General features: G+C 57.2%; 3 protein-coding genes and 1 long non-coding RNA gene across 4 annotated transcripts; 1 reads left to right on the forward strand and 3 right to left on the reverse strand.

Moving 5' to 3' along the window:
• Positions 1-314: 314 nt before the first annotated feature.
• STAR (steroidogenic acute regulatory protein) lies at positions 315-3,441 on the reverse strand. The gene is made up of 7 exons (XM_030509975.1): positions 3,378-3,441; positions 2,833-2,946; positions 2,184-2,311; positions 1,945-2,103; positions 1,312-1,496; positions 588-681; positions 315-505 (listed from the first exon to the last, which is right to left on the reverse strand). Exons 1-7 carry the CDS (start codon positions 3,439-3,441, stop codon positions 398-400), a joined length of 852 nt encoding a protein of 283 aa, XP_030365835.1. The 3' UTR covers positions 315-397.
• A 4,058-nt stretch (positions 3,442-7,499) lies between these two features.
• LSM1 (LSM1 homolog, mRNA degradation associated) lies at positions 7,500-9,948 on the reverse strand. Its single transcript, XM_030509987.2, has 4 exons — positions 9,811-9,948; positions 9,378-9,446; positions 8,553-8,668; positions 7,500-7,979 (listed from the first exon to the last, which is right to left on the reverse strand). The coding sequence occupies exons 1-4, from the start codon at positions 9,854-9,856 to the stop codon at positions 7,809-7,811; spliced, it is 402 nt and encodes a 133-aa protein (XP_030365847.1). The 5' UTR covers positions 9,857-9,948; the 3' UTR covers positions 7,500-7,808.
• A 132-nt stretch (positions 9,949-10,080) lies between these two features.
• Positions 10,081-15,282, forward strand: BAG4 (BAG cochaperone 4). Its single transcript, XM_030509965.1, has 4 exons — positions 10,081-10,190; positions 11,639-11,887; positions 12,740-12,973; positions 13,882-15,282. The coding sequence occupies exons 1-4, from the start codon at positions 10,113-10,115 to the stop codon at positions 14,362-14,364; spliced, it is 1,044 nt and encodes a 347-aa protein (XP_030365825.1). The 5' UTR covers positions 10,081-10,112; the 3' UTR covers positions 14,365-15,282.
• LOC115618432 lies at positions 12,808-14,927 on the reverse strand. The gene is made up of 3 exons (XR_003994801.1): positions 14,841-14,927; positions 14,096-14,343; positions 12,808-13,808 (listed from the first exon to the last, which is right to left on the reverse strand). It is a non-coding gene; the product is annotated as an uncharacterized LOC115618432 (long non-coding RNA).
• Positions 15,283-17,268: the final 1,986 nt, after the last annotated feature.

The following is a 17,268-nucleotide window of genomic DNA, read 5'->3' on the forward strand; positions in this document are numbered from 1 at the left end:
GAGGATAAGTTGAGGGTTGGAAGCAAGTCCATGTGCTGGTCCTTCTACCTTCCCACTCAGGTGACTGGGACCTCCCTAATAACTAAGTAACCAAGGCCTTTAATAGTAAATACCCCTCATTAGGGCTTTATTTGTTTATTAATATTCATTAATTAGGTTGATGGGGCCAGTGGAGCAAATGCAGAACTTAAAAGTTAGCAAAAGTTTACGCTCAGGCCCCTCCGAACTCATTAGTTTCAATAAATAAAGCTTTTATTCATTTCTTTACTGCAACTACCTATTAATTAGTAGTGTCTACTATTAAAGGCCTCGGTTAATGAGCACAGGCTCTGATTACATGGTCTGGCCACTACAAGCTTCCCTCCTTCCCCCCCGGCCGAAGCCTGAGGCCACATGGTCAGCACCGCGCAGCCACCGTCCGCGCCAGGCGCTGCCGGAGGTGGTTGGCGAAGTCGACCTGGGTCTGAGCCAGGACCTGGTTGATGATGGTCTTGGGCAGCCAACCCTGGAGAGGAGCAAACAAGAAGCCCGTGAGTGGAACCTGCCCCAAACCCCAGCTCCTGCTGCTGCTCCGAAGCAAAACTCACCTTGAGGTCGATGCTGAGGAGCCAAGTGAGCTTGGTTTGTGAGGGCTGGCCGGCCAGCGGGCGCAGCAGCATGCACGTGGGGCCATTCTCTGCTCTGCAATGGACAAGGGTGCACCTTAGGGACCAACTTGCAGCCTCAAAGGTTACAGCTATGCCACCGCATGGTGTGAATAAGACTGTGTGCAGGGGAGAGGGGAGGTACAGCCCAAATTGCTGCTGGGGGCTTCTGTCACCCCGAGCAGGGGCAGCCCTTGGGGACCCCCCTCAGCCTCACTGATGCTCCCAGTGCACAGGGACACACATCTAGTGTCCCCCTTGGTGTCCTTCTGCCTGGTGTCCTTGCAGTGGCAGAAAGCATCCCTGGGGAGATGTGGGTGCCAGGAGGATGTGGGTGCCAGGAGGATGATGCCAGCCTCTTTTCAGTGGTCCCAGCACCAGGATGAGGGGCAGTGGCCATAAAACTAAACCACAAATGGTTTCAACCTCAACATGGTGAATGTCTCTAGAGAGACATTCCAATTCCAAATTCCTGTGTAACGTGCTCTGGGTTGGACTGGATGATCTCCCGAGGTCCCTTCCCACCGGAATGATGCTGTGAATTGGGATGTCCTCAGCAGCTCCCACTATCAAGACAAACCCAATTGCTCCGAGCCCCTACTAAAAGCTCACGTGTGGCTCTGACTTTCCTTACACACCTTTGTAAGTGACCATAAACCGGAGTTACCTTACGAAGCCCTCCTGCTCCGGCACGGCTCCGTACTGCGTGGCCATTCCAGCCAGGACACAAGTGGAGCCGCGTCTCTTGGAGCACCGCACGCTCACAAAGTCCCGGGGTCCAACGATGTTCCCGGGGGGAGCAGCCGCCTTCTCGTGGGTGATCACCGTGTCCTTGCCGATCTTCTGCAGGATCTGGGAAGTTCAGGATTCAAGGGTTAACTCTGCAGTGCTCGAAGCACTGCAAAGGGAAGGGGTTTCTCTTAATGCTTCTCTTATTCCAATAGCAAAGAGCTGTTTGGGGCAGCAAAGTGCTGCTCCCTGCGCCTCGGGGCTCTCTGCTGCTGTTTCTCCTCTACCACCAGCCCTGTCCTGCTTCCCTGCAGTGAAGCCCAAGTGCATTTCATGCAGAGTAAGTAGCAGACAGGCTGATACAGGCTCACTTCTGCTGCAGCGATGTGATTGCAGCAGGACAAGCTCCATGCCCACAAGTAGGAAGTGGACAGGATGAATTCCGCCCTCCCCATTCCCAAAGAAAGGCTGGAGAAATCCTTTGCGATGGGCAAAGGGACACTTTGGCCTTTCCAACACCACTCAGAGCAGCACATTGTGTGTGAATCCCTGCCTCGGGCAACATTCCCACCTTGACTTCTTTGACGTTGGGGTTCCAGTCTCCCATCTGCTCCATGTTGTCCACCAGCTCACTGTACACCGCATCCAGGGGCTGATCCACCACCACCTCCAGCCGGAACACCTTCCCCACGTCCGGGAGCACCTTGCTCAGCACTTTGTCTCCATTCTCCTGGAGAAGGGAAGGCGGGATTCCCATCACACACATCGACAGCAGGAGCGGGTCAGCCCGCAGCAGGGCACGGCACCTACCACCTCCGTCTCCATCTTCCAGCCATCCTGGTCCCCGAGGATGCTCAGGGATTTCTGGAGCGCTTCTTCACCTTGTTTGATGTAAGACATTTCCATCTCGCTGAAGGGCTTCTCCTCCAACCTTGAGCCTGCACCGAGACAGACAACAGCAGTGTAAGAGCACTCACATACTAACACCACTAGATAAGCTTCATCTACATCAAATCCGCTGCTCCAGACCTGGAGATGTCAGCTCAATCCCTGCACTTCACAAGCACAGGCTGTCCACGAGCAGGTTTTCCCCAACAGCTCCCTGGAGCCCTAATGGTGACAGTCACCACCTGCCAGGAAAGGGGGATGGGATAGGAAAGAAGGGGGATAGGAAAGAAGGGGGATAGGAAAGAAGGGGGATAGGAAAGAAGGGGGATAGGAAAGAAGGGGGATAGGAAAGAAGGGGGATAGGAAAGAAGGGGGATAGGAAAGAAGGGGGATAGGAAAGAAGGGGGATAGGAAAGAAGGGGGATAGGAAAGAAGGGGGATACGAAAGAAGGGGGATACGAAAGAAGGGGGATACGAAAGAAGGGGGATACGAAAGAAGGGGGATACGAAAGAAGGGGGATACGAAAGAAAGGGGGCTGGAAAGGGACAGACCCCGCTGCAGGTCACTTACTGAGCAAGGAGCTCCTCCTGCGAACGTGGCTGATCCAGGGGCCGGGGCCGGGGCTGCGGCAGATGAGCTTGCTCAGCTCCTGGCCGATGGTGACAGCAGCTTGTCTTCTGAGACCTGGGAGCAGAGCAGTGTCACCCACAGCACCGGGGGGCGCTCACTGCGGGGCTTTCCCCCCAGTTCAAACACAGGACATTGAACTCTGATTCTGCCTTGGCCCCACAGGCACAGGGAGAGGCTCTGGGACAGGAGGTGTCCTGAGCAAACCCAGGCTCTGCTCCATGGGGAGCAGATTCCAGCATGAAAACATTGAGGGGGAATCCCACGGGTACCCAGGGATGGTGTAAAAACGGTTTAAAAGAACACAAAATCCTTGCACCCAGTTGCCCGTCGCTACCCTCCACATTCAGCATCATCATCAGCATCCCCCTTGGACCCCAGAACAGCAAAAAGACGTGTTAGAGACAGTAAAACACAAACCCAGGGTGGGATGGGGAGACCATCCCCGTGGCCTCCAGCCTCCCCCTGCCCTCCATTGGGACCCTCACCCGTCATGTTGCGCAAGTGCTGGTAGGAGATGGCAGCGCAGAGCTTGAACGTCGCCGGCAGCATCTCCCCGTGCGGATGGAGCCGTTGCCTGTGTCGGGGTCTCTTGTCTCCCTCTCGGTGGTAGGAGCTGCTCTGTCCCAGCCCTGCGGGTGCTCGGCCTTAAGTACGGCCGCTGAAGGATGTTGGCTTGTCAGCAGGGAGATAAGAGCCATCACTTACGGCAGGACCCGCGGGGCCAAGGCCAGAGCCGGCTCCTTGCGCATCTGCCTCGCTGCACATGGGTGGATGCGTGTTCATGCGTGTGATGGCACAACGGAGCCCATCCGGATCCTGGGGTCCGGCTCCTGCAGCAAGGAGAGGGCAGAGGGAGGCACAGGGTGATGCCTGTGCCGGGGGGGACATCCTGCTGCACGTGGGCCTGTGGTCCGTGCGTGGCTGCGCTGCATGGATCATCAGCCGTGGATAACAATGGATAACAATTGATCCTGACAGGTAACAACGGCTAAGAACAGATAACAATGGATAATATGATAACAACGGATAATGATGGACAATATCATCTCACAGCGCAGCCAGGCCGGAATAACCAGAGCCATCCTCAGCTAACAACAGACCAGGATTCCCTGTCCCCTCCTTGGGGAGCAGACCCCACTGCTGTGGCAGCACGTTAGACCCCCAACACATAGCCCCAAACCCAACAGAACAGGACATCCAGCACCACTGGGATCAGTGGTACCCGGGATGCAGGAACACTGGGATGCTTCATGCACATTGCATGGACACGAGTGTGCTGGAGGACACGCAGCTCTCCCCTGCACCCCACACAGCCCCACACCAACACAGCCCCTTTGTCAGCCCATATACAGCTGAACATGAGGCAGGTTATGGGGCTGGGAGCGAGGGGCAGCTCTGAACCTCCCCCTGAGGCTGGTTTATCTGCCCCGGGGCTGGGAGCGGTGGGCAATGGCAGAGCAGTGATAAGAGTCAAGGATGAAACGCCATTCCCGGGATGAGTTATGGCCCCGCTCCCATCACCAGCTGCTTCCCTTGACGTCAACCCCGGCTCCCTCCTGCGGGACCCGACCTTCCTCCTGCTATTGCACAACCTGGCCAAGGGGAGGTCACCCATCGGCTGCACCAGCAGCGCCGGAGCCCCATGGCCTCCCCCTGCTCCCCTCTGTTCCCTAAGGGATGGTTTGGGTCCTACCTGCCATCCGGGAATGATCCCACTGCTTCCATTGACAGCTCCTTTCCATTGTTCTCCATCAGGACCTTGTGTTCCCATCACAACTCCATGGAAGTGCTGGTGGGATCAAGGGGAAGCCACATGAGCTGCACCATCCCCTTCCCGAGTGTTTATAGGGACATCCCACAGTGCTGCAGCCCCACATAGGGGTGATTCTGGGGTTCCAAATATACCCCAATGGGGCTGTGGAGAGCAGGGAGTTCCAAATACACCCCAATGGGGCTGTGGAGAGCAGGGGGACCCCCAACATGGTGCGTGGCCCCACAGCCCCAATGCCCGGAGGAAGCTGTGCCCAAAGCCACCCAGAACCCCCATAGCAAGGACTGGGTTAACTGGGACACCCCCAGGACACTCACCAGCTCCTGATGGGAGCTCAGCACCTCCTCACACACCCCTCAGGGGTCCCACGCTGCTGTTGTGCACCCAATGGGCCTGCAAGGGAAGGGACAACAGCGCAACACACATTGGGGTGCCAGGGAGCAGCAGCACCCAGGGTACCACAGGCATCAGGGATGGGATGCGGGTCCCAGCACCTACCTCAGGCTCTGGGATGGCGCCTGTGCAGGATGGTCCAGCCGATGGAGCCCATCCAGCATCACCCACCTGCATCGGGCAGGATGAGGCCCCTGTGACAGCTTGGACCTGCCTGGACCCACCGCTGGTGACACAGGGAGCCACATCCTGTGTGGCAGCAAGGGGATACAGCACAGCCCCACTGCGGGATGGGTGCAGCGCCCTCCAACCCATGTCTGTGGGGCAGGAGGAGGGAGAAAATGCTCGAGGAGGTGAAACAGCCCCACAAAACACCCCCCATATCCCCCCCGAAGCCACCACATGGCTCCATCTGCAGCTTTCAGCCTCAAAACACCCATCGGATGCTCCATCTCCAACCACTGCCACACACAGACACAGAACTGGGGTGAATGGGATCCAAAGGTGCTGAGGGCAGAGAAGCACCAGGACCCGGAACCAAGGGGGTCCTGGGCACCCCCAGCGCTGCCCCTTGTGCATCCCTATACTGAGCACATCTCCCATTGCAGAGCGAATGGGGGGGCTCTGTGGGGTGACCCCATTCCTCCTGCAGGGCCGGGGGGGAGCAGGGATGTGTTTTACCCCATCCAAGGCTGCCTTTGCAGAGCACAGATAAACCAGAGGTCACACAGCGATGAGATAAACGGGCTCAAACGCAGCTAAACCAGGTCCCTGCAGCATCAACAGGCTCCGCGCTGGGTTCCTCAGAGGAAAGAGCAACTCTGACGCTTCCAGGTTGGTTTGGAAGCGTCTTAAATGTCCCTTAACTGATGGAACAAGTATTTCAGGTCCTTACGAGGAGGTTTGTGAACGTTCTTGTTGTGTTTTCTTCGTAGGATATGGAACCAAACACCTTTCATGTCCCGTCTGAGCCAGTTAACAGCACCCTCAGCTGGTTACCACCAGCCTTACCACCCACCTCAGCAATACCAAGGCAAGGACCCTCCATCCATCAACTATGGGCATCCCTCGCAGCGATGCTCAGAGGCTTCGTGGTCAGGCTCAGGGGCACGTTCCCTACACAATTCCCTCCCTGCCTCTCCAACAGGCTCCGTAGGCACCGGGACACAACGATCCTCTTGGATTTTAACCTGTTTGTTGTAGTGATATCGATGCATTAACGCTCGTCTCCTGCATCCCAACACATCTCCCTGGCTGAGCCCTGGGGTGGGGACCTCAAAGTAAAGGGGGATAAGGGAATATACACAATCCTTGGGTCTCCCAGTACAGGCCTTAGTGAAGGTGGCTCCAATCCTGCCCATGCTGCCATGGAGGGAAGCAGCAGCCAGGACCCAGCCCTCATCCTGCTCCGCTTCCCAGATTCCAGCATCTCTTGTAGCATCATACACTGACATTAACCTCATCCCGAGGCCAAAACCCCTTTATCCAGCTCGGACAAGGCTCCAGCCCATATGGGTTGTGCATCCCATGGGATAGGAGCAAGAAGCATCGGTGTTAATGCCAAACCTCTCTCTCCCGGCGAGGACACCGGCGCTGCAGCCTTCATCCTCCTCCTCCTCCCCATCATCCTCCTCCCGCAGCCCCAATGGATGGCAACCCCATCCCACCCTCACCCCAGGGACAGGACCCTCCTCACCCCAAAATCAGCTGCATCCTCCTGGGAGATTTGGGTTCCCCACCAGCTCCAACCCCCCTTTTACTCTATCATTGCTGAAGCACAAATGGCATTTCCTTGTTTTGCCTTTTCTCCCCCTGAACTCACCATGTCCCACCCAGGCAAAGCCCATGGGGAAGATGGGCTTCCCCACCACCACAAGGGAGCTGTGGGGCAGGGGGGAGCCCAGCCCTGGCTATGGGGCTTCACCCATTTACTCAGTGTGAGCTGGGCTCATCCTGCCAAAACCAAGGTGCTTGGGAAGAGGAAAACCCCCTCATGGGGACTCTCCAGCACAGGGAATGAGCTGATTGGGGCTGCACAGGGAGAACCCTCCACTCACCACCTAGATTTGCTCTTTCCTGCCCCAAACCAATCCCAATCCAACCATTCCTGCTGGCTCCAAACGGGATGGGGACAAGCTCAACACAAAGGACTCTCCTACCTGCTGCTGCCCCTCCAAAGCACTGAGGGGAGGAGATGCTGCAGGTGCCCCAGGGGCAGCAGCTCTTCATTAGCAGTAATTAGGTAATTAGTGGGCTCAGCTGTGGGGGGAGCCACTGCCCTCCTTGGGGCACCCACATCCCACACCCTGCTCCAGAGGGAGGGATCTGGCCACATCCTGAAGCGAGAGCCCACCCCACGGCAGGGCTGAGGGTCCCGCAGCCCCACTGTGCAGCCACAGAGCTGGGATGAGGGTGGGGGGGGGAACACAAGCAGACCCATTTCTGTGGAGATTGAGGATTTATTTACAGGTCAAGGGAAAAACTCTCACCCAGAGTCATGTGAGGAGGAAAAAAAAATATAGCAAAACCAACCCCAAAAAAAGGACCCGAGTGATTTTCCTCCTGAACACAAACACTTGTGCTCCCCAGTGCACGGGGCAGGCGGCTGCATTCCCTTCTCCTCCTCCTTCTCTGCAAGGAGGGGAGCCAAAAGCATCATTTCCTTCTCTGTACAGTTCTCTGTGCCACAGCAAACCCAACATGGAAACACCAAGAGCGCTGCAGCTCCCGGGGCTCCCCTCGCTGTGAGGGGTTAGTACTCATCCAGGGTGTCTGCCCGCGGGACGCAGAGGCCCCGCTCCTTCAGCGCCTGCACCTTCAGCTTCTCTGATTCCTGCTTTGCCTGCTGCTCCACGCGCTGCTCCTCCAGGATCTCCTCGATGGAGACCTGCTGCAGAGGAGTGTCGCTCTCCTTCTCCAGGTCCTGCCAAAGAAACAGCCCGTTCAGCACCCCGGGATGGGCAGCTCTGCCCATGGGATGCTCCAGGCTCTCGGGGCTGGGCTGATGCTGCCCATGACAAGAGCATCTTGGGGAGAGCGGTGCCATGGACAGCACACTCCGTTGCTCTTCCCGAAGTTAATGGGGCAGGATGGCTCCTCGGGTGAGCAGGAGCTGGCTCACAGGCAGCCCAGGGACCTGGTGCTGTAAGCGCTTGGGTTCACCCTGGATCATGGTCATAGGTTTGCAAGTGCAAGACACACAGTTTGTGCCCATCAGAAGGTGAAGGCGATGCAAACAGCAGTGCTGGAGTCACCCCGATGTGGGGGGACACAGCCAGGGACCCCCAGCACAGTGTCCATGGGAGAGCTGAGCCCAAACACAGCAGCATCCTCATGGCGGTTCAGCCTGAACCAGCCTCAGGATGGGGCTCAAACATCAGCCCCCACAACAGGACAGTGACCACAGACAGACACCACACTCATGTCACCACAAACCCCCCCAGCTTGGCCCCAGGCTGCTGTGGGGAGCAGGCAGGGAGCAGAGCCCCTTACTTACTATTTCCCCCAGCAGAACAACGTTCTCTCCTCTCACAACAAAGATGCCTCGAGGGATGTCCCCATACTTCTTGCCCACGTGGATGCGCTCCACGGTTTGGTGCAACACCAGGTTTGCTGCAGAGGGAGAAGAACCCAGATTTCAACGTGTTTTGTAGCTGTAAAGAGCATCTTGCCCCAGGCAGCGGTGGTGGCAGGTCCCCTGAGTCCTATCATTGAAGGCACCAACCATCTCCCATGGATGCAGCACGGACCTCCATGCAGGCAGGACAGACCACAGGGCTTGAGCATTATGGGTCCATGGTCCAGACAAGGACCCACGTGTGTCCCAAGCTATTTGTGCCCAAAAAGGGATGCTGGAGCATCAGTGCTGGATGCAATTGGGAGGAGGGGAAAAGCACCAGGTCCAGGGGGATTAAACACAGGTGGGTGTTTAACCCACAGCACAAACACATCTAAACCTGCAATCACATCACTCCACTCACCACTAAACTGATTTCTTTTAAAACTCATGTGGTTTTAAGCCAAGGAAAAGCACGTTCCTGCTCAGAACCAGCACATAGAGGAGTTATCACAGCCACCGCACTAAGCGGGGACCCCGAAATGAGGAACTCCCCTTAAATCCAAGCTCCCTCTTTATTGTTAAGCCGCTGTTTGGGAAGGAAGCTGCTGCAGTGAGCGCGGGAGCATCACCCAGCTCATACAAACGGGCACCACGGGGGCTCTCCTCTTCCTCCTCCTCCTCTTCCTCCCTGCCAGCCCCAGCACACGGCTGGCACCGGAGCACATCCTATGCCCCCCACATCCCCCCCGGGTGCGCACGTACCGAACTGGTCGATGCTGCGCAGGTACCCGATGAGCGTCCGCCCGTCCCGCAGCAGGACCAGGTGCTTCTCTGCGGGACACGAAGAGGAAACGGGGGGGGGGGGATATCAGACAAGGACCACGCGTGGGGATGAACACCCCCGACCCCCCAACACACAGCGCGGGGGACCCAGCGATGTCCAACAACGTGCCCCAGCACCGCGATGGGAGCGAGGAGCATCCCGCAGCAGCCCCACACCGGAGCGGGGCCCACGGGGGGCGGCTTCCCTATGGGAAGAGGAGGGTCCAGCAGCCCCACGACGAGGGGGACAGCACCCATAGAGAACGGGGGGTCCGCGGTGCAGCACCGACGGCAGCGGAGGGGACCCGGCGCCCCACGGAGGATGGTGCCGTCGGGGCCCGGGGTGGGGGAAGCCCGTGCGCGGTGCACTCACTGTCGATGTCCTGGATGAGGCTGGCCGTGCCGGGCATGTAGTTCATGGTGCCGCCGCCCCCAGCGGAAGCGCCGCCATGCGCCGGTGCCGCCGCTGCCGCCCCGGAACCCGCCCCGCAGCCGGGAGGAGCCCGGTACGGCGCTGCCCCTTTAAGCCTCGCCAGCGGTGCACGCAGAGCTGCCCCTGATTGGTCAACACCACCGGGGACCCGGCCGCTGATTGGCTGTTAGGCGGGGCGGTGGCACGGCGGCCATGGACCCGGCCGCTGATTGGCTGTTAGGCGGGGCGGTGGCACGGCGGCCATGGAGCGCTGCGATCGCGCCGCTGAGCCGGGCCCGACGTGGCCCCCCGGGTCCTCCCGCCCGCCGCCGGCCGCGCAGGTAACGGCGGGGCTGCGGGGACCGGACCGGCGGTGGGGAGGGAGGCGGCGGCCGCGATCCCGCCCCTCCCGGCGGGGCAGCCGCGGGCTCCGTGCCCCGGGGCAGCCGCGGGGCGCTGGGGCCTTGGCCGGGAGGGATCCCGCGGGGCAGGGCAGGTCCCGGCGCGCCGGTAACGGGCGGCGGCGGAGCCCGGTGCGTTGGTTTCTCTCTCGTAGGCTAGTTCCCAAACGGTTTGCGTTAAGAACGCCCCGTCCCGCGGGGCTCGGGAGGGTAGCGGGGATAAACGCGTTTAAACGGGCGCCGCGGAGCTTTGTCCCCGCTCCCGTCCAAGGTGACATCGCGGGGAGCGCACGGGGGAGATGCGGGTGGTCGGAGCCGTAATGAGCGGTGAGAGCCGCGCATCCAACCGGCCCGGGACCGGCAGCACCGGCTCTTCCCGCGGGTCTCTGCGGTGCGCTCCCACACCCGAGGCTCGGTGGGATGGAGCTGCGGCTCATGGCACAGCAGGGATAAAGCATCCCCATTCCCGTTGTGCTCCGGTCCTGCCACCGTGCTCTTTGGAGGCCCGTCGTTCGCTGGGTTTATTGCAGCAATAGCGGTTTTTACGGGCTGTTGCACACTGTGTGAAGAGAAAGGCTTTGCTCGTCTTGCTCCTGCTGTCCGGACACAAGCGGGGTTTGTTCTAATCCCATGGGATGAGTAGGTTTGATCCTACGCGCGGCACGGGGATGATACGATCTCTCCTCCATCAAACAGCTCATGGGGAAAAACTGCTGTGCCCAAAGCTATGGGGAGGCACCGAGAGTTCCACCCTTTGACACGGGCCTGGAGGGACAGGACAAGAGGAATGGCTTTAACCTGATAGAAGGGAGACTGAGATTTAGACAGGGCTTGGAGCAACCTGCTCTAGTGGAAGGTGTCCCTGCCCATGGCAGGGGGTTGGAGCTGGATGAGCTTTAAGCTCCCTCCAACCCAAACCATTCCATGGTTCTAAGTTCTCGTGCTCCTGCAGCTCAGGGGATGTGAACGCCCTCAGGCCCCAGAACTGGTGGATCTCGTCCTCTTGCCTCATTTCTCTTTGCAGACTGAAAGGGGAAACAAACTTTCCTGGAGCAGGTTTCATCCACCAGTGACGTGGTTGAAGCTCCTCAGAGCTGTTTGCTGTGAGGAACTGGAGGTGCATTTCTGAGCAAGGCTTAGCTGAGCGATTAAGCGTAGCCTACCCCTTCTCTTCCTGCCCTCCGGGCACATCTACCTGCTGCAATGTCCCCAACACTCCTGTCTCCTGGTGCTGTGACCAAAGCATGAGGCAAATGGGTGTTTATTGACGGTGGCCAACGTTAGAGCATGAAAACCAGCTTGGGGACAAAGTTAAACGCTGCAGGAAGGGCCCCTCTGCCCCGTGTCCACAGCCCATCACCTCTCCTCTGCTCTTCCCTCCTCCCCAGGCGATGGATTCTCCCTATACCAACGGAGCCTACAGCCCCCCGTACCCTCCTGCGGCTGTCCCGCATTACACGGGGCTGCCGCAGACATGGGAGTACTACTGCTCCGGGCCCCCGCGGGCCCCCTACCCCACCGAGCCCACCGGCGTGTACCGGTGCCCATCACCAGCTCCCTCCTGGAGCTACACGGATGGTCCCACCGAGGGCTCCTCTCTACGGAGGCAGCAGGTTCCCAGCTACTCCCTGCCACAGGTAAGCGCCCCAATTCTCATCACTGGGTGTTGCTGCAGCTCCTGTGCTTGAGCGGGAGCAGGAGGTCATGGAGGGGATCCTGCCCCTCTGCTCCGAGACCCCACTTGCAGCTCTGTGTGCACTGTCCTCAACGTAATGACATTGGAGCAAGTCCAGAGGAGCCCAATGGGATGATCAGGGGCTGGAGCACCTCCTGTATGGAGACAGGCTGAGAACATTGGGGATGCTCAGCCTGGAGAAGAGAAGCTGCGTGGAGACCTCAGAGCAGCTTCCAGTGTCTGAAGGAGGCTACAAGGATGCTGGAGAGGGACCTTCATAAGGGACTGGAGTGATAGGACAAGGGGGGATGGGTTTAAACTGAAACAGGGGAGGTTCAGGTTGGATATAAGGAAGAAGCTCTTCCCTGTGAGGGTGCTGAGGCGCTGGCACAGGGTGCCCAAAGTGGTGAATGCTCCATCCCTGGCAGTGTTCAAGGCCAGGTTGGACGGAGCCTTGGGCAACCTGCTCTAGTGTGAGGTGTCCCTGCCCTTGGCAGGGGCTTGGAACTGGATGATCTTAAGGTCCTTTCCAACCCTATTCTATGATTCTATAAAGAAGCTGTTTTCCAGGGCTGCAGCAGAGGGGAAGCTGCAGGTCCTCCTGGCTCTTGTGCCTCGGATGCTTTGCCCTGCCTGGTTTTAGTCTTACAAAACCCAGTGGTCACCTTGTTCTCCAGAGAGTCCAAGGTTGAGGGCAAGGAAAGCAGGAACCAGGCAGCAAGCCTGATGCTGCGGCTGTTGGTGGGGCTGTCTGGAGGGAGCAATGCTTGCAGTGACCCCAGGGGTAACTCCTGTTCCTCCCCTCTTCTTGCAGACGCCGGGAATGCCCATCCCGCAGTATCCCTATGGAGACAGCAGCCCAGGGGTCACCCCTCCGCCGCAGCCCAGAGCCCCGGAGGACACGTGGGCTCCTCACACTGTCTATGGGGTGCAGGCACGTTACCCGTGGACCTCCACTTCAGTGCATGGGCACCCGTTCGTGGCCGATTCACACTCATCCTGGACCAGCAGTGGAGCAACTTCCCACCCCACCACGTGGGACTCAAAGGTAGTGTTGATGCTGCTGCAGCACATGGTCGTGCTGGGTCCTGGCTGCGCTCAAAGCTCCTCAAAACCTGCCTCTGTCTCCTGGGAATGCCCCTTTCTCCGAGCACAGTTAGTTTAGGTAGAAACAAAGCAGTGGGTAGCCAGAGTACTGCAGCAAAACCACCTCTTTGCATACACGAGACCAAAAGCCAGGGCTGTAGCTCCAGAAAGGCACTGGAGACATCAAGCATCCCAGTGCAGGGAAATGGGTCAGACCTTGTCTCGCTTGTCCAACACCTCTCTCAAGCAGTGAACAGTCAGAAATCCTCCAGCATAGAGCATGGGACTCCCTGAGGGCCAGTGCAGCCTCTGGTATTCCTCTGCAAGCGCTTGTTTTGGGCACACTCGTCCCTTACTGAGGAATGTTTTAAGCCAAAACCAGGAGGAAATGATGCATTTGGTGTGATCTGTTCATCTCTGGGTTTGATCGGGAGGTAAATGACTCTGCAGCAGCCCTGAGCAGGGATTTGGGGGTGGGAGCTGCTATCACTTGGGAACAGCTACCCGCAGAGAAGTGTCTTCTCTGGGTTACCCAAACAGGACCCTGCTGAAACCTGTTTGGCATCTCCCCTCTTCATGAGTGTTCAGCAGCTCACGCTGTTTCCAGCCACGTTCCTCTTGCTGGGATCTGCTCTTTAGTGTGGTGTGGGTCCCATGTCCCTCTCTGGGACCTCTTGGCAGGGCTTGAGTCATAGTGTGTTACAGCATCACGGTGTGTGACAGTCTAGAAGATGCTGCGCAGATCACTGCCCTGTCCTGCCAGGCATGCACAGCTCAAAGCAAGTGTCCCCTCAGTCCTGCCAGATAAGAGATAAACCCTTGGCTTTTAGGCAAATGCACTTAAAAAGGGTTTTTCTCCTCCTGACTTAGGACGTTGCTTACGACAAACCTGAGCACGGTACAAACCATCACAACTACTACCCTGACGGCAATCACCAGCACTGTGGGACAGTGAATGACCACAAACCAGCCCCCCCGCACCCCAAGGTGCAGTACAGTGCACAGCCCCAGCTCTACGACAGCGCGCCTCGGAAGCCTTTGGTTGGGAACAGGGAGGTTGGCTTTAAACCTGGTGAGCACCAACCTGCAATGAATTCTGCAGCCATCCAGCCAGAGATTCAGAGGATCCTGCACGTTATGGGGGAAGCCGAGCAGCTGGAGGACGAGGTGGATGAATTTGTAGGGAAAAAGACGGATAAATCCTACCGGCTTCTGGAGGAGATGTTGACCAAGCTGCTGCTGGAACTGGATTCCGTGGAGACTGGTGGCCAGGACAGTGTTCGACAGGCCAGGAAAGAGTCCGTCCACAGAATTCAGGCCATACTGGAAAAACTGGAAAGAAAGGGATTGTGAAAGCACATCAGCCACAACACACAGCCTGTTGTTGAGGTTCCAAAGAGTTCTAGTTCTGTTAAATCTCAGCTCTTTCTGCTACGCACTATTGACAATGGAATAGCAATAAGCCCCGAGCTCAAAACGAAACAGAACCACCAAAACTCAACCCCAGAAGCTCAGCCCCAGCTGATAACTTGGCAATGGACAAAGACAAAGAGGTTTGGAGCCACAGATTGAGTTGGAAAAGCAGAACCACCGAGGTCCTTACGGTGTAAAGGTCTCCACGGGGAGACCCAGAGGGCTCTGCATCCTCTTCATCAGCAGCAAGAACATCACTGTACAGAGTTCCCCAACTGTAGGTACCTCCTGCAGCCACAGCCCTTCCTCAGAGAGCCAAAACGCTTGTGAGATGTGGTACCAACCACACTGCAACGTGCAGCCACAACCCGAGGCTTGTCAGTCACTGTGTGTACCTTCAGCTTCAGCTTCCTCACCTTGTGTGTCGTCGTGGGGTTTCGTTTGCCTTTAGTGCACTCAAGCAGCAGCGCTGAAGTGCTGCAGAAAGGGACCAGGCTGGCAGCTCATCGCTGCAAGTAGATGTCACGTCGTGCTGTGCCTCCTCTGTCGTGATGAGCCAGTCCGTGGTGTCCCCCGGGGACAGTTCTGCCACTGGGAAGGTGTGAGCAGAGGAATGGTGTTGGAGAAGGGCATCCGGAAGCGGTGGGATGCTTGGAAATGTTTTCCAGGTCACTTTTTAATGGTACCGTCCTCCCACCTACTGCAAGTATCCCACTTGTGGCACCGTACAGCGCAGAGGGGAAGGGGACAGCTCAGCCTCCTGTTCCCCTTCTGGTGACGCCACACGTGAAGTGAATCATTGCTCTGTGTGACGAGATAATAAACCCTGACAACTTTTGAATGTTATTTTGTAATTAAGATGTCTCCAAAGTCTCTTTCCTTTACGAAGAACCTGTGGGAAGGTTGTGTAACTCAGACCAAGCACCAGCCAGGCTGTCTCTGTGGCCAGGTTACCTCTGAGAGTGCCTGGTTTGGGGTCCCCGCTGCCTCCCAAGCACCACAGATGCTCCCGGAGCCATCACCCATGGCTCTAGGGCTGGTGGCTGTGTTTTGGAAGGGGTTTGAAGGGGTCTTGGCGTGCCTGAGGCTGGGAGCATCCTGATTGTGTGCCCTGCAGGCTGACGGCCAATGTGTCCTCAAGGCACCCTGGTAGATCCCACGTCATTCCCAGACAGGGCTGTGTGCACGGGACTGACCTTTGCAGCTCGTTGGATGCGTCTGTGATCACATGTGGTTGTCAGCCTGCAGGGATGAGGTGAGCCAAGGAAGAGTGTCCTGGGATGTGTAAGTGCTGTTTGATTCCATCCTCTCGTCAGGCAGAGAGCTGCCCACGCTTGGAATAGGACTTCTGAGGGTTGGTGGCTATACTGGAGATGCAAATCACTGTACTGGTGAGCAGAGCACATGGAATGCAGTGGTCCAGCCCCAGGGAATGCCACTGTTCTTTCTCTGTCAGCAGCGTCAGCAGGAATTAATCTGTGCTTTGGGTTTGTTTTGTGTGGTAGGGATGGAGCATTCGTGCTCTGGGGAATTACCAAAGAGCTCTTTCCCCCTCCCCGTTACCACATGTGGGTTTTTATTTGGTTGGCATAGCTGTTGAAATCAAGGTTTTGGATTCCCTTTGGGCAGGATCAGCCAAAGTCTGGAATGTGTTGTCGCAAGAGGTGGTGTAAGTCCTATTTCAGCAGGGAAAGCAAAATCCAGGAGAGTCCTGCAGCTTTGTAGAGGATGTGCAGAAGTGCTGCAGCAAGTCATTGCCTGCAGCCAGCTTCAGCCAGCCTGGAATCCATGGAGCTGGCTGCAACTTCCCTTCCTGTGTGTGTTTCAGGAGCAAGAATCGCATCAGGAACAAACCTGCATTGCTTATTGCATCCTCTTTGCTCCGATATTCCTTTCCCTCCCCTGTCAGCTGCCAGGGAAAGGAGGTAGGTTCAGCTGCAGGAGGAGGAGTGTGGTACCTGCAATGCAGTCAGCTAGGAGAGATTTCAAACCCTGTGCTCAGCTGCTGCATCACCAGTGCTCTGTGGACTGGGACAAAGGTTTCCTGCTGGGGAGACGTTGTAAGAGCGATACCTTTATCACAGGGAGAGCTGGAAGTACGTGCGTGGCATTCCAGCAAGGCAGAACCCAGGAGGAAGGAGGGAGGTGGGTTTCTTCCCTGGTGTTCCAGCGCTGAACCTATCGAGGTAACATATTCCTTTAGAGATTTCCTCTTCCGGAGCTGAAGTTCCTGCGTGTGGGAAGGATTTGGCAGAGGGTTATGTAAACCTCAAGTTAAAAGCACGTTGAAGAGTGGGCTGAAATGGCAGTTACCATCTCTAGAACCTGAAATAGCAGTTACCATCTCTAGAACCTGAAATAGCAGTTACCATCTCTAGAACCTGAAATAGCAGTTACCATCTCTATAACCCAAAATGGCAATTACCATCTCTAGGACCTGAAATAGCAGTTACCATCTCTAGGACCTGAAATAGCAGTTACCATCTCTAGAACCTGAAATAGCAGTTAACATCTTTACAACCAACAGAGCTCTATGAGGAGACGGGGCTGGGTCTGGTCCTCGAGCAGGTAGATGTTGGGACTGTGTGTTCCCCCCAAGCTGAGCCGAGAGCAAGGATCAGCTGCAGAACTGAGGGTTTGGGCGCTTCAGTAATGGCTGTGGCAGAGATGAGCGCTGGGATGGCAATTCCTGGCAACTGGTTTATCTCACAGCATCCACCCCCATCACCAACCCCCAGAGCCTGGCTCTATTTATCACAAGGCTCGTCTCTACAGAAACCAAACTCATACTCCGGGGTTGCCTCTCGCTTCTACGAGCAGCACAACGTCACAGGAGAGGGTTTC

This window comes from Strigops habroptila, chromosome 21, assembly GCF_004027225.2.
Source record: "Strigops habroptila isolate Jane chromosome 21, bStrHab1.2.pri, whole genome shotgun sequence".
Classification (NCBI taxonomy): Eukaryota; Metazoa; Chordata; class Aves; order Psittaciformes; family Psittacidae; genus Strigops; species Strigops habroptila.